We start from the raw sequence: 16,325 nt of genomic DNA on the forward strand, positions 1-16,325 counted from the left end.
AGGGGGCTAGAGAGTGTGCACAGAAAAGTTTAAGCAGGTACTTTATTCAGCAACCTGAAGTACTTAACTCCACCGGTTAGATTAATAGAAGATTCCATTCAAAAAAAGTGTGTGTTTTTAAATATACTCACATGAAACAAAATCAAACACATATTAGAGAGAAATAATATGAGCAAGAAATGCACTGTGTATAAGCTTAGCATATGAGCTAACTCAATTTCTTACTTTATTTCTCTCTTCTCTACTTCCATAACCCTAGACCCAAACAAGGAACTGAAGGGGTCTGTAGTAATAGATATCAAGCTACAAATGGTTTAGGTTGTTGTTTAACCTGAATTATATTTTGCTGTTTTTCCTATTTTCTATTTCTCCCCACTACCTCAAGATATGTCCTTCCTCCTTCTGCCTCTCAAGAACACCGGACATCATAGTGCCACAAAGCTATTCCAACTTGCAATTTAAAAATCAAGATCACTTACCATTTGGCTGCCTCTGTTGGCTGAAGGCATGTATATCCATGGGAGAGAAGATGTTAGAGTGGATTTCACGCAGACCCTCGCCAGTGTACTTGTTGCAAGCCAAAATGGAGTGTGTATTCCAATCAGTCCAGTACAATGTGTCCTCAAATAACGTCAAGGCAAAAGGATGTGGAAGGGAACCTTTAACCACTGCCTGCCTATTAACACAAAGAGAAAAACTCAAACATTTCTATATTTTCTTCTTTTATCAAAACTTCATCTCTCCCATTAAAATGGTCCTATAAGCCACATTAACACATACAAACCCTGAGTAACACGTATCTCAAAGTCAAATACAATTGCGAAAAATAAGACACAATGTAATTTCAAATATATTTCCCTGGTGTCCAAAATCTCCAAACCAAGCACTTCAGAATGGTCCCTAACTTGGCAGCAGGCCCCAGGTTCACTAGAAGCTTCCAGACAGAGAAGGCCGAAGTATTAGCACTGTGGTCAAGTTTCCATCTCTAGACTCACATCTTCCATCCTTCCACATAATTCATCTCGTTAGAAGGAGAAAAGTGGGCAAAAAGAAAAATCCTGGAGTTTACAGCTGGCACTGGGAAGTAGTTTTAAATCAGCAATAGGTTTTTCCCTTCTTGATGTGAAAGAACAAACATCTGAGCCTGTTTATTTCATCATTCCTTATGGTTTTGGTAACTGAAAGTAAAAACATACAGAAGGCTAAAAAAGGCGCTCTGGTAAGAGCTTTCTCTGCAAATCCCAGTCTAGCTCTAACAAAAGATCATCTCATCTGGCTTACTGCTACATGGTTACTTAACCTTCGCAAGTCATGTAGCAAAAAGGAAGTCCTACCACTGGCAGAATGTGTTCATGAGACAAAACAGATCCAAAAATTTCAAAAGCAAGCCATACTATATGAGAAAAAAGGTAGAATGCCTGATTAGTACTCAAGGCACAGAATCCTGAATGTCATGGAGAATTACATAATTAGAAATACTCTTGAATAATGAACAAAAAATGTTTTGAGCCAAAATAATATTCAAGAAAATAAATGCTTTGGCATTTTCATGATATCAAATATAATATTTTCATAAAGAGCCCAGCTGGGAGGGAGGAAAAGACAGAAGGAAGATGGGTGGGATGATTTAAGCAACTGAAGAGAAATAAAGAGTATCACATATTTTAGGGAAGATAATCCAATTTTAGGTCCTTGAGCTTATCTGATGATCTGTAATATCTAAGATACTGCCAGTAAAATAAACTCGAAATCAACAAAATATTTTTTTTCTAAGAATTCGCAGGTTATTGCGTATGAAATGATCCTAGGTGTTTTATATTTGGGCCAGACATTTAAAAATTGAATACAAGATTAGCATGACTAGTCTACCAAACAAACTTTCTGTTTTAGAACCTCATACCTATTTTGCCAGCCCACATCACCAATTTTCTCCTCTCATTTTTCTTAATTTTCTCCTCTCTAGCAGATTACTTTTCTCTCTTATTTCCCCAAAAGAACTGTCATGACATCTACTGAAGTAGTTTCTGCCACATTTTAAATAAAAAGCTTTATTAAGTTCACTAAAGTGATTAAGGTATATATAGGAGTGATATCACAGTTTAAGTCCAAATTTAAATAGATCTGCATATTTCACAATGTCTTCCAAAATTCATTATGGTAGGACACAAAGAGAGAGTTCTGAGAAGTTGCCAAGAAAGACAACACAACTGAAAAATAAAGAATACCGAAAACTAAATTACTTAGCACTTCATTAATAATCTTAAAGAACTGCGTATCAGATCTTTGAAAAACTTTGGTGAGAAAAAAGCCTTTTAAGTCCTTTGTATATTATTAAGTAAAAAGTTAAAATTTACTCTAATGAACTAAATACCATAGAATAAACAAATAGGAAAAACAAAATCCCTCCCTAAAAGACATACTCATTTTATATACTGATTAAAAACATTTATATAAGAAATCAAACAGAGCTGAGTTCAAATGTCCCTGACACTTACTACTTATATTATTTCTGCAAGCTTTGTTTTCCTCATTTGTAAATGAAAATAATCTAACCTCACTGATTTATTGTGAAGATTAAATGATAATATATGTAAAAGCATTTAGCATTATGCTTGATACTTAATAAACTCATTTCAAAAATGAGTCCTCAATTTCAGGACATGTTTTCAATATTTTAACATTTCTGATATAGGGATAACATTTTACATCTAAAGTGAACATTTCATTTGGTAGTTTTTAAATCACTAAAAAGTTCTTAAAAACAGCCTATTAGAATGAAGTAAATACTAGACTCTGGCCTATTTATATTCCCCAGGATCTCATACAACACTATGTGCACAAATTAGGTGGACATTAGACACTCAGGGAATGCATGATAAAAAACTTAATTTTCTTAAATACAGTATGTAATTAACAGAGCTGAATAAAAAGCAGAGCTAAGGAGGCTGTTACTCATTCTTGTCAAATTCTTTGGTCATTTACTAATTTGTTCAGCCAATAGAGACTTGTTCCTGAAAGTAAAGATAACTGGACATAGTCTTCACCTTTCTTCTCTCTGGCTAAGATTACGAAGAAGGTATCCCCCTGGAAATGCAAGTTACTTCAAGGAGTTGATCATGGGTAGTGAAAACAACAGTGGCAGGCACAATCAAAGTGCAGTTCTTTGGTAGTGTGCCACAAAAAGAGTTAAAAAATGGATCTCTACTAGGGAGACCAACATCTATTGTGAATGATTACCACAACAGGTTCAGCAAACCACCATCATCTCATATAAATAACAATTTAAAGGAAAAAAAATTTTTCTCCTTGTGATGAAAACTCTTAGGATTAACTCTCAACAACTGTCCCATATATCACACAGCAGTGCTATGTTATAAGAGCTAGGAAGGTAAACAAGGACGGGTCAGTGACGCACCAGCTCAGTCTAATTAGGACATCTTTCAGTCTCGAACCCTGGAGAAATTCTTCAAGGTTTCTGGAATGTGGTTGTTATCTTTGCCTATGTCTCTAGCACTGATATAAAATTCCCCTATGTTTATAGTACACGGCTTCAATAACCATTAACTTGATAATAACTATACATCTATATCTTCCTCTGAGACTGCTCTGCTAAGCTCTCTAGACTTTATCACCATAGTTTTCCGTAAACAACTCAAGCACAAACATGTCCAAAGCTGAACTCAACCTCATTCTCTTCCTATGTAAAAAAAAGAAAGAAGTAACGAAAGGAACATTTTATCACAATAAAGAGTTTGTACTTTATCCTGAAAACAATGACAATTCATTGGGAGATTTAAGGAACTGAAATAATTAGTCTTTAAATCCTTTTCTACACAACTACCAAAATGGCATTTCTAAAAAACAAATCCAGCCATGTCAATTTACTACTTGAAATGACTTCTAATACTTTTCAGGAGAAAATTCAAATGACCTAACTTAGAATATTAGACCTTACATGATGTGGCTCCTTCCTATCCATCTCTCTAGACTTGCCTCCAACCATTTCACCACACTTCCTATTTCTACTGAATGACACTGATAAAAATGAAGTGTTTTTTAATAACCGTAACTTGAAAACCTGACTCTAGTAATTAGGAATTTAAATTTTCCAGAGAGGGTTTTTATAGTCACCTTAGTTTTTAAAGTTTATTATTTCCACAGTGTTTGTCAAGTCAGGTTAAAAGAGCATATTTACATCCCAGATACCTATGTTCAAGCCAATCATCCATATATATGTGAACCTGTTTCTGAACACTATTCTGTTCTGTTGATCTCTAACTATCCTCAGATTTAATACTTCCTTGTTTTAATTATTCTAGCTTTATGGTATGTCTTGAAATCAAGTGGAAAGCTGTCATACTTTTTTAAATTATATAAAATCAATTAAGCTATTTTAATAGGTCCTAGGCATTTCTACATAAATTTAGATTCAATTTATTTAAAAAAAAAAAAAAAGCACACTTACACACCCACATTAAAAGCCTTTGGGATTTTTTGTTGAGACTGTGTTGAATCTACAGACCAATTCAAGAAGAATTACCATCTTAACAACATATTGATAATTTTTTTTTCTTAAAAGATAAATAATACAGTCTTCCCCTGCTGTATAGAGAAGAAAGAACTCGGCATTTTATCTCAGAAAGCACATAAGAGTCTTAAAAGTATTGTACTTTCTGCTGGGACAGTGTTTAGGAGGTATTATTAATTCATGTTAGGAAATACATATAAGAACCTTGAGTTATCTGTGTCCAAAAACAATTGACACACTTAAAAACTATTATCCGCAGCTTATACGAAGTCTGTTTTGAATGATATACAAATATAAAATAATTAAGTATATACTATAAATATCTGTTGTTTTTTTTCTAAGGAAGAAGGGGAGGAATGAATCTTTGAAGTTCTTCATGGGAATTGTATAGCTTATCTGGGTATTTCAGTTAACAAAAAAAGACTAAGAATCAGCAATTATATAGCTTTTCCCAGAACTGAATGGTAAGACTCTTTTTCACTTTTGTGTGAGATCTCTTTGGAGAATTTAACAGATCTAAGGTTATGGATATTGTACTCAAGGGCCTACTGGTGATCAATTAGCTTACTCCTTCCAAGATCAGTTTGCATCCTTAAACTGAATGCCTTTCAGCAAATGCACTGGTGTTCATCTCAAAAGGAATTCAAAAAATGTGAAAGTTTAAGGACAAATCCTTTATCACTGGAAGAGCAGCTAAAAGCTCATGCCTTGCTGACAACTGACCGAAAGCATCATAATCATAAAGAATAGCACACAATTATTATTCTATAATAAATAATACGATTTGACACACATCTACTAAACACCTAGTAAGTGCCTAAGTACTGTGCTCTTCTTCTACATGCTCTTATCAAAAGCAAAAACTAAACTAGCTTAAAGGAAGATCATTTAAGAGAGACAGAGTTTATACCTTACCTGGTTACTCTAAGATCTATCCTTATTTTAGATTCAAGATTTCCATCTTGAACATTAGCGTAATCATTTGTAAAATTACCTTTACTGAAATATGCTCCCAATTTTAAACAAAGCCAACCATGGAAAAGTAATATGAAATTAACACACAACAACAACAAAAAAAAATTCAAATAATACCCATTATAGCCCTTATGGATTCTACATTAAAATTTCTTCTCGAATTTAGTATGATGAAAACCTTCTCTTACAAAGAGCTTGTACGTTTCTACCTTTCCAATGCTGTGTGCTAGTGACTCATTTTACTCTAGCTGCTGAGAAGCTTATAGATAACTTGTGTTTAAATTTTATTATAAAATAAAACAGATAGAAAATCAAACAAGACAAATATATAACTTAATTAGTTACTATGTGGTTACCCAGTACCCTTCATCCAGGTCTAGAAAGAACTTTGCCAACGACCTGAGAAGGTGTTCACCAATCCCATCCAGAACCCTTCCTCTCCACAAGAGTAACTATTATTTCGACTTCACAGTAGTCACGTCCTTACTTTTCTTTATAGTTTTATTACCCAAGTGTGCATCCACAGAAAACTAGCTTAGTCTTGAGCACCTATTTTTTTCGTTTGCTATGTCTTTTAAGTCTCTCTTTTTTTAAAAGACTGTTATACTTTTAGAGCAGTTTTAGGTCCACAACAAAATTGAGAGGAAGGAAAAGAAATTTCCCATATACTTCCTACCCCAACACAGGCACGGTCTTCTCAATTATCAACATCCCCACCAGAGTGGTATTTTTGTTACAACTGATGAACTTATACCAGCCCATCATAATCACCCAAAATCCACAGATTACCTTAGAGATAAATCTTAAGTGTTGTACATTCTATAGATCTGGACAAATGCATAATGACTCATATCCGTCATTACAGTATCATACAGAGTATTTTCACTACCCTAAAAATCTTCTGTGCTCAGCCTATTCATCTCTCCCTCAACTACATTTTCAATCTCTTTTTAATCTATAGGTTCCCTCATCACTTCTTACAGTTGATCTGTTGAAGGACCTAGAATATTTAACCTATATGTTCAGATCTGCTAATATGTAATCATGGCATATTTCAATGTTTCCCTGTCCTCTGTTTTACCTGCAAATTTTCTGCAAATGGCAAGTTTGATCATACTCAAATATATCATTTCTTGTTCATTAAACTGGAATAGCTTTCCCATAGCTATTATTTTGTCAGCTACTGGTAGATTCATATAAGAAAGGGAAGATAAATTGCCTCTCTTTATTATCAACATTCGAGGTAATGAATTTGGTTTCCTAACATCCACTGGAAGTTGACTGCTTCCTTTTTAAAATATCATTAGGAACTCAAGAATTTAAACATACTTGATGGGTTTCTATCAGTCACTGACCAGTGAGAGGCCTCTCAAGTTATTTCTCAGGTTTTCTGAAATGACCCAAGTAGTCTGTAGTCACTTCTTGCTGTCTGGTATGATCATCTTCCAGTTCACCTTCTACCTTTCTTGCCAGAGATTTAGAATCAATCATTTCCTCTGAAGGGTATTTCTTTTAAGGTGGAATGGTTTTACAAAGTTACAATCTGGGTGCATTTTTCCCCCTAGTCCTCTTTAGTGGTTATAGTATATAAACATGCATATTTGTGTGTATGTACTTTGATAACATAAAATAGCTAATGAACTCATGTCAGTACTTCTAATAAAAACTCAGAATTATCAGTTTCTTTTATCTAACTTCTTCAGTATTTCATCAATATTTCCTTTCACCCACACCAAGAATCCTACATATGTAAGGGCAATAAAGTTAATATATGATAACCAGTTATTTACTTAACCCAACATTATAGTCTCAAAAAACTCAACAGTAATACCTATACACGAATGTAGTTACTATAGAGTTTAACAAAATTTTTGTATGTAGTTGTTCTATTCTCATTTCAACTTTTTTACAGTGGTACTCTATCTACATAATCTAAACATATAGTCATTACATATTATACTCAATTTTAAAAATCCTTTAGTTTTCATACTACAAGTAATTATATTTATAATGCTCTTCACCAAGACTTATTCAATCATCATTTTGGTTGTCAAAAGTGCAGTTACTAGTACCTTTTCAAGAACGAGTCAAGGAAACAGTATTTCTTGACTTGCATATTGATAATGTTATCTATGGCTTTCTATGAGAAAGTCCGTTTTGCTGGAGAAAGATCATTGGCTCACATTTTCTTACTTGGAGTATCTTAAAAATACTACTCCATTTAATTCTGACAGGAAGTGTTGCTGTGAGAAAGTCTGATGTTAGTCTACCTGTCTTTTCCTTTTAAGTTATTTACATTATTCTTAAAGATCCCAAGAATTTTTTTTTCTACAGAGTAATTTTACTAGAATGTATCTTGATGTTTGCTCTGGTTTATATTTTCAGGTACATAACATTCTCTTTAAATCTGTAGTTTCAAATCATCTTTTAAGAAACTTTTTCCTGAATTATAGTTTTTCATATTTGTTCTGTTTCCTTGCTTTGGTTATCTTCCTAAAAGTCTTTTATCTGTATGTTATTTCTCCTTTGCCTATCTTCAATACTTGTGACTCTCTCTCAAATCCTTTTTATCTTTTCATATTCTTTTTGGTCTTTAAATTTTTCCTCCTTTTCAACTTCTATTTAAAGATCTTTTGTTTATTCATTTTTGCATTCCTTCTGGTTTAGCTATCTTTTCTGAAACAATTTTATACTTTCCTGAACTCTGTCATATCATTTCTGAGCTTTCTAATTTTAATTTAAGTGGGTTTTTGACAGGTGATATTGGTTACTGACAGAGTATTTTAAAACGAAGCTGTGATCTGTTCTATGGTCCTATCTATCTTTCTTTCTAGGGAATTTCCTATGTAAGGCATTATTCTGTTCATCATTCGTTTTTTTCCTTTATAACTTTTTTTTTCTTCAGTGCTATTGTGGTATAATTGACAAATAAAATTGAAAGATACTTAAGGTGTATATTGTGATAAGATATACATATAAATTGTGAAAGAATTCCTCATCTAGTTAATCACTATCACATCTCACAAATTTTTGCTCTTTGTATTTTTTTCCTTTTCAGAATTTTTTGGTGAGAACATTTAAGTTCTACTCTCCTAATTTCAATTATATAATACAGTTATCAACTATAATCATGTTATATACTAAATCTTCAGATCTTATTCATCTTAAAGCTGAAAGTTTAAACCCTTTTACCAACCTCTATTTCCCCCACACAGTAGCTCCTGACGTTTTCTTGTTTCTATGAGTTTGACTTTCTGTTAAGAGTCTACACATACATACTTGATATCATACAGTATTTGTCTTTATCTGACTCATTTCATTGAAGGAAGATAATGCCTTCAAGGTCCATTCATGTTGTCACAAACAGCAGAATGTCCTTCTTTCTCATGGCTGAATAATATTCCATTAATGTACATATACTACATCCTCCTTACCCATTCATCCACTGACATTTAGGTTGTTTCTAGGTAGCACTAGCTATTGTGAATAATGCTTCCATGAACATGGAAGTGCAGATATTTCCTTAAGACCTTTTCTCATTTCCTTTGGATATATATTCAGAAGGGAGATTAACTAGGATCGCATGGTAGTAATATTTTTAATTTTATGAAGAGCCTCAATATTGTTTTACATACTGGATGTACCAATATACAATCCCACCAACAGTGCAAACATTTTCCTTTTTCATCACATCCTCACCAGTACTTATCTCTTGCCTTTTTGATGATAAAAATTCTAAGAGGCGTGAGATGGTAACTCACGTGGTTTTGATTTGCATTCCCCTGATAATTAGTGATGTTGAGCACCTTTTCTCATACCTGTTGGCTGAATGTAAGTCTAGCGTTAAAAAAAAAAGTCTACTCAATTCCTCTGCCCATTTTTTAATGCAGTTTGTACTTTTTACTATTGAGATGTAGGAGTTCTTCATATTTTGAATATTAGCACCTTCTCAAATATATAATTTGCAAATATTTTCTCCCATTCCACAGGTTGTCATTTCATTTTGTTGATGGTTTCCTTTTTCTGTACAGAAGCTTTTTAGCCTTTTAGTTTTAGTGGTCCCACTCATTTTTGCTTTCACTGCCTTACTTTTGGTGTAAAATTCAAAAAAAAATCATTGCTAATACTGATGTCAAGGAGCCTTTTCCCTGTTTTTCCTTCTAGGAGTTTTGTGGTTTTAGTTCTTAAATTTAAGTCTTTTACCCATGTTTGGTTGATTTTTTGTGTATCAAATATGGCTCCAGTTTCATTCTTTTGCATGTGGCTATCCAATTTTCCCGACATCATTTATTAAACTATCCTTTCCCCATTGTACATTCTTGGCTTATTTTTTGTATATTAATTGACCATATATGCATGGGTTTATTTCTAGGCTCTCTATTCTGTTTCACTGACCTCTGTGTCTGGCTTTATGCCAACACCATATTGTTTTGATTATTACAGCTTTGGAATATAGCTTGAAATTAGAAAGTGTGGTGCCTCCAGCTTTGTTCTTCTTTTTCAAGATTGCTTTGGCTATTCAGGGTATTTTATGGTTCCAAACTTTAGGTTTGTTTTATTTCTGTGAAAAATACCATTGGAATTGTAATAGAGATTGCATTCATTTGCAGATGGCTTTGGGGTAGTATGGACATTTTAATGAACTAATTTTTCCAATCCATGAGCATGGATTAATTTCTACTTATTTGTGTCTTTTCAATTTCTTTCATCAGTGCTTATAGTTTTCAGTGTACGGGCCCTACACCTCCTTGTTTAAAATTTATTGCTGGGTATTATATTCTTTTTGATGCTATAGTAAATAAGACTGCTTTCTTAATTTCTCTGATTGATAGCTTATTAACATATAGAAAAGCAACTGATTTCTGTATACTGATTTGTATCCTGAAAATTTACAAACTTTTTTCATTAGTTCTAACAGTTTTGTGGTGGACTTTTTAGGATTTCCTATATATAACATAAGGTCATCTGCAAATACAGACAGTTTTACTTCTTCAATTCCTATCTGGATGCCTTTTCTTTCTTTTTCTTGCCTAAGTGTTCTGGCTAGGATCTCCAGCACTACGTTGAATAAAAATGGTAAGAGTGAGTATCCTTGTCTTGTTTTGATCTTAGGAAAAAAGCATTCAGCTTTTCACTTTTAACATTAGCTGTGAATCTGTCTGATACAGCTTTTATTTTGTTGAGGTACATTCCCTCTATACCCACCTTGTTAAGAGTCTTATCACAAATGGATGCTGAATTCTGTCAATTGCTCTTTCTGTACCTATTAAGTTGATGTAATTTTTATCCTTCATTTTGTTAATGTACTGTTATCACATAGACTGGTTTTCATATGTTGAAACACCCTTGGTCCCTGGAATATATTGCATTTAATCATGGTGTATAATCCTTTTAATGTACTGCTGAATTCTATTTCCTAGTATTTTGTTGAGGATTTTTGCATTTACAGTAGTTCCCCCTTATTGTGGTTTTCAGTTATCCATAGTCAACCGCAGTCTGAAAATATTAAATGGAAAATTCCAGAAACAATGCATAAGTCTTAAATTGTACACTGTTCTGAGTAAATGATAAAATCTCACATATCCCTCTCCATCCCAGGACATGAATCGTCCATTTGTCCAGTGTCTCCACACTGTATATACTGTAAAATCATGTATTTTGAGAACACATTCACATTTTATTACAGTAATTATACTATTTTGTTATTAGTTATTGTTGTTAATGTCTTACTATGATAAAATGTATAAATCAAACTATATCATAGGTATGTATGCACAGAAAAAAACACAGTATATATAGAGCTCAGTACTATCTGTAGTTTCAGGTATCCACTGAGGGTCTTAGAACATATCCCCTGTAGTTAAGGAAGGACTACTCTATATTAATTAGGAATGACTGGCCTGTAATTTTCTATTCTTGTAAGTTCCTTATCTGGTTTTGGTATCAGGGTAATGCTAGACTCGTAAAATCAGTTTCTAAGTATTCCTCTGTTTTTTAGAAGACTTTGAGAAGGACTGGCATAAATTCTTCAAATATTTGGTAGAATTCACCACTGAAGCCGTCTGGTCCTGGACTTTTATTTCCTAGGAGGTTTTTGATTACTGATTAAAACTCCTTACAAATAATTGGTCTGTTCTTATTTTCTATTTCTTCATGATACAGTTTTGGTAGGTTGTATGTTTTGAAGAATTTATCCAGTAATTCTAGGTTGCTCAATTTAATGATATATATTTGTTCATAGTAGTCTCTTATGAGCTTCTGTATTTGTATGGTATCAGCTGTAATATCTCATTTCTGATTTTATTTCAGTGTTCTCTTTGTCAAGTCTAGCTAAAAGTTTGTCTACTGTTTCACTACTCAAAAATCCAGCTCTTCACTGAACTTTTCTACTGTTTGTTTAGTCTCTATTTCATGTCTTGTCATTCTGATTTTTGTTATTTCCTTCTTTCTGGTAACTTTAGGCTTAATTTGTTCTTCTTCACCTAGTTCTTTGGGATGGAAAGTTAGGTTGTTTATTTTAGGTCTTTCTTGTTTCTTAATGTAGGCATTTATCACTATAAGCTTCCCTTTTACAACTGCTTTTGCTGCACCCCACAAGTTTTGGTATGTTGTATTTCCATTTCATTTGTTTCAAGATATATTTTGATTTCTCTTTTTAATTTCTTCTTTGAAACCTATGTTGTTGAGGAGTATCTTGTTTAATCCCAACATATTTGTGAATTGTCCAATTTTCTTCTTTAACTGGGGTATAACTTAAGTATATTATGTTTCAGATGTATAACATAATGATTAGATATTTGTATATACTGCCAAATGATCACAATAATTCTAGTTAACATCTATCACCATATATAGTTAGAATTTTTTTCTGGTGATGAAAACATTTAAGATTTACTATCTTAGTAACTTTCAAATATGCAATACGGTATTATTAACTATAGTTGTCATGTTGTACATTACAACCCCCTGACTTATTTATAACCTAGAATTTTGTACTTTTTGACTCCCTTCACCCATTTTGCCCAGTCTCACCTCTGGCAGCCACCAACTATTTTCTGTATCATGAACTTGGGGTTTTTTTGTTTGTTTGTTTTGAGTCTATATAAAGTGAGATCATGTATTTGTCTTTCTCTGTCTTATTTATTTCACTTAGCATAATGTCTTTAAGGCCCATCCATGTTGTTGTAAATTGCAGGGTTTCCTTTTTTATGGCTGAATGATACTCCATAGTGTGTGTGTGTGTGTGCGCGTGAGAGAGAGAGAGAGAGAGAGAGAGAGAGAGAGAGAGAGAGAGAGAGAGAGAGACACCACATCTGCTTTATCCATTCATCAGTTGATGAAGACTTAGGTTGTTTCCATATATGGCTATTGTAAACAATGCTGAAATGAACATGGGAGTGGCATGTTTTCTTTTTCTTCGGATAAATACCCAGAAGTGGAACTGCTGAATAATATAAAAGTTCTATTTTTAATTTTTTGAGAAACTGTTTTCCAGAGTGGCTGTACTCATTTATGTCCCCAAGTGAACAAGAGTTCCCTTTTCTCCATATGATCACCAACACTTATTTCTTGTCTTATTGATAACAGACAGCCATTTCTAACAGGTGTGAGGTCATAATTTTCCAATTTCCTTCTTGTAACTGATTTCTAGTTTCTTACCACTGTGGTCAGAAAAGATGCCTGATATAATTTCAACCTTCTTAAATTTATTAAGATGTTTATGGCCTAACATGATCTATTTTGGAGAATGTTCCATGTGAACTTGAGAAGAACACATAATCTGGTGCAGTTTAAATCCAATGTTTCCTTATTGGTTTTGTGTCTGGATGATACATCAATTGTTTAAAGTGGGGTAATGAAGTCCCTACTATTCTTGTATTGCTCTATATTTCTCCCTCCATGTCTATTAATATTTGCATTATATACAGAGGAGCTCCTATGCTGGGTATATGAATCTTTACAAAGTTAAAGCTTCTTGTTAGACTTAATGTTGGCCCTATTATAATCGTATAATCACCTTCTTTGTCTCTTGTTACAGTCTGCAGCTTAAAGTTGATTTTGCCTGATCTAAGTATTGCTACCTCCGCTTTCTTTTGGTTTCTATTTGCAGAGAAAATATTTTACTATCCCTTCACTTTCAGGCTATGCATTTCCTTAAAGCTGAAATGAGTCTCTTGCGGGAAGCATATAGTGGGTCTTGTGCTTTTATCCATTCAGACACTATGCATTTTCACTTAAGAATTTAGTCATTTCCATATAAAATTGATAAGTATGAACTTATTATTGCCATTTTGTTCATTGTCTTCTGGCTGTTTTTATTTCCTTCGTTCTTTTCTTCTCTTGCTCTCTTCCTTTGTGATATGATGATTTTCTATAGTGGTATGCTTAAATTCTTTTCTAGTAATCCTTTTTGTATCTACAATAGGTTTTTGTTTTTGGTTACCATGAGGCCTACAAAAGACATCTATCACAGCAGGGCTCAGCACAGATGAATCAGTTAGAATTGCCACCTCCCAGACTTTCCCTGAAAGAAGTCTATTTGCATACTTTAAAAGTTGCTCTCTAATGGTCAGGCTTCTAGGTTAGCAGATATCTAGGAGGTGACTTGTAATCTTTCCAGGAGACCAGGGAAACCAGCAGACATCACCTCCACCTTCTAGCTCTAGCTCACTCCAAACCTCTAGTATCTCCACAGAATCAGCTTGTATACATATCTGGTGACCCAGCTTTTGTTCATGTTGCCCAAGGGATGGGCCCCTGGACTGTCTAGCTCTGAAAGCCAACAAGTCTTGCACTTACAAGTCCCATAGGATAGTAGTAAATAATGAAGCAGTTCTTAATAGGTACAGATGCAACCTCTTCTGTAGCTATGTATCTACATCCAACACAGAGGGAGCAGGGAAAAAAACCCATCTCTCAATTTCTCCCTAGAAGGGCCCTAACTATATACTTTCCCAGCTGCTGCTTGGGAGTCCAGCTTCCAGTCAGCCTCCATCTAGGTGCTGACTGCGACCCTCCACTTTGAAATGCAAGACAGATATCAGGGTACCCTCAACTATTTGGAGCCACTAAGAACAAAGGCAATTTGGACAATCACAAAAGTCTGAGAGACACGCAAGAGCTCAGGCCAGGCTGACTGGTAACATTCACCTCCTACACAAGATCACTCCGTCAAGAAAGGGAAAGGTGGCTGTTTTACCTAATGCACAGAAACAAATACAGAGCCAAGGAAAATGAAGAAACAAGGGAATATGTTGGAAACAAAAGAACAAGATAAAACTCTAGAAACAATAAAACAGATATGTGATTTACTTGATAAAGAGTTCAAAATAACGGTCAGAAAGATGCTCAGAGGTTAGAAGAACAATGTATGAACAAGGGAGAATTTCAACAAAGAGACAAACATAAGAAAGTACCAAATGGAAAGATCACAGAACTGAAGAATACAATAAAGTGAAAAGTACAATAGAGGGGTACAACACAGCACACTAGATCAGACAGAAGAAAGGATCAACAAATTCAAAGACAGCACAGCGTAGTAAAATTCATCCAATCACAGAGGGAAAAATAAAAGTGAAAATAGCTTAAGGGACTTATAGGATACCATCAAGTGGTCCTTGATGATAAGCGTCCCAGAAGCAGAGGATAGAAAGACGGAGAAAGCTTACTGAAAGAAATTGGCTGAAAATTTCCCTAACCTGGGGAAAGTAATAGACATCCAGAGCCCGGAAGCCTAGAAAGTTCTAAAAAAGATGAGTTCAAAAGGACACACACCAAGACACATTATAATTAAACTGTCAAAAGTTAAGGACAAGGAGTGAATCTTAAAAACAGCAAGAGAAAAACAACTGGTTTCACATAAGGGAATCCCCATAAGACAATCAGATTTTGTTATCAGAAACGTTACAGACCAGGAAGGAGTGGCATGACATATTCAAAGTGCGGGAAGACAAAAACTGCCAACCAAGAATACATCAAGTCCTTAATGTCATTGATAGATACTGCGACTTTAAGCAAATTGATGAAATGACATATAATGAAACCAATTTCACCACAGGCTAACTGATATAAACAAGAATTAAGTTCTTATGGCATCTCATCAACATTGTAACAAAACCAAGTTGAACAAAACGTTATTCAAGGACCTGCTTCTACTCTATCCAGTAAATTTGTCCTTCAGAATGGAAAGAAAGATAAAGTTTCCAGACAAGCAGAAGATGAAGAAATTCATCACCACTAAATCAGCCTTACAAGAAATGTTAAAGGAACTTCTTCAAGCTGAAACAAAAGAGCATTAATTAGTAATGGCTAAACATATGAAAGTATAAATCTCACTGGTAAAGATAAATATATACTTACTTTCAGAATACTATAATGTTGTAATAGTGATTAAATCAGTTATAAATCTAATATAAGTGTTAAAAGACAAAAGTAGTAAGAATAACTATGAAGTTAAAAGACAAAAGTAGTAAAAATAACATCAATAATGTATTAATACACAAGATAAAAAGATACTGTGCCATCAGAAACATTAAAAAGTGGAAGAGAGTAAAAATGTAGAGCTTAGGTATATATTCGAAGTTAAGTTGTTATTAGCAAAAAATACTGCTCTAAATAAGATCTTTATAATAACCTTAAATGGGATTTTACTTTGGTACTTCTATGTTTCTCATGTTTATGTGAAATTAGTTTTCCTGAACTGTGAGAAGAAAGTGATGTTCAAGGTAGTTATTCTAACTTAAAAGAATTCAGTCTTCTGTTGTTTTCACGTAATGTTAAAACTATGGTAGCTTCCTTTCTGAAGCTGTCCCTCTGTCCATCC

The 16,325-nt window shown here is 33.8% G+C and overlaps 1 protein-coding gene across 1 annotated transcript in view; it reads right to left on the reverse strand.

Moving 5' to 3' along the window:
• Positions 1-16,325, reverse strand: part of LRP6 (LDL receptor related protein 6) — a 112,212-nt gene that overhangs the window by 53,059 nt on the left and 42,828 nt on the right. The window contains exon 4 of the mRNA XM_006912624.3: positions 480-676. Within this exon, the coding sequence (XP_006912686.1) occupies positions 480-676 (197 nt within the window). The remainder of the gene's footprint in view (positions 1-479; positions 677-16,325) is intronic.

The sequence above is a fragment of the Pteropus alecto genome, unplaced genomic scaffold, assembly GCF_000325575.1.
Source record: "Pteropus alecto unplaced genomic scaffold, ASM32557v1 scaffold103, whole genome shotgun sequence".
NCBI lineage: Eukaryota > Metazoa > Chordata > Mammalia > Chiroptera > Pteropodidae > Pteropus > Pteropus alecto.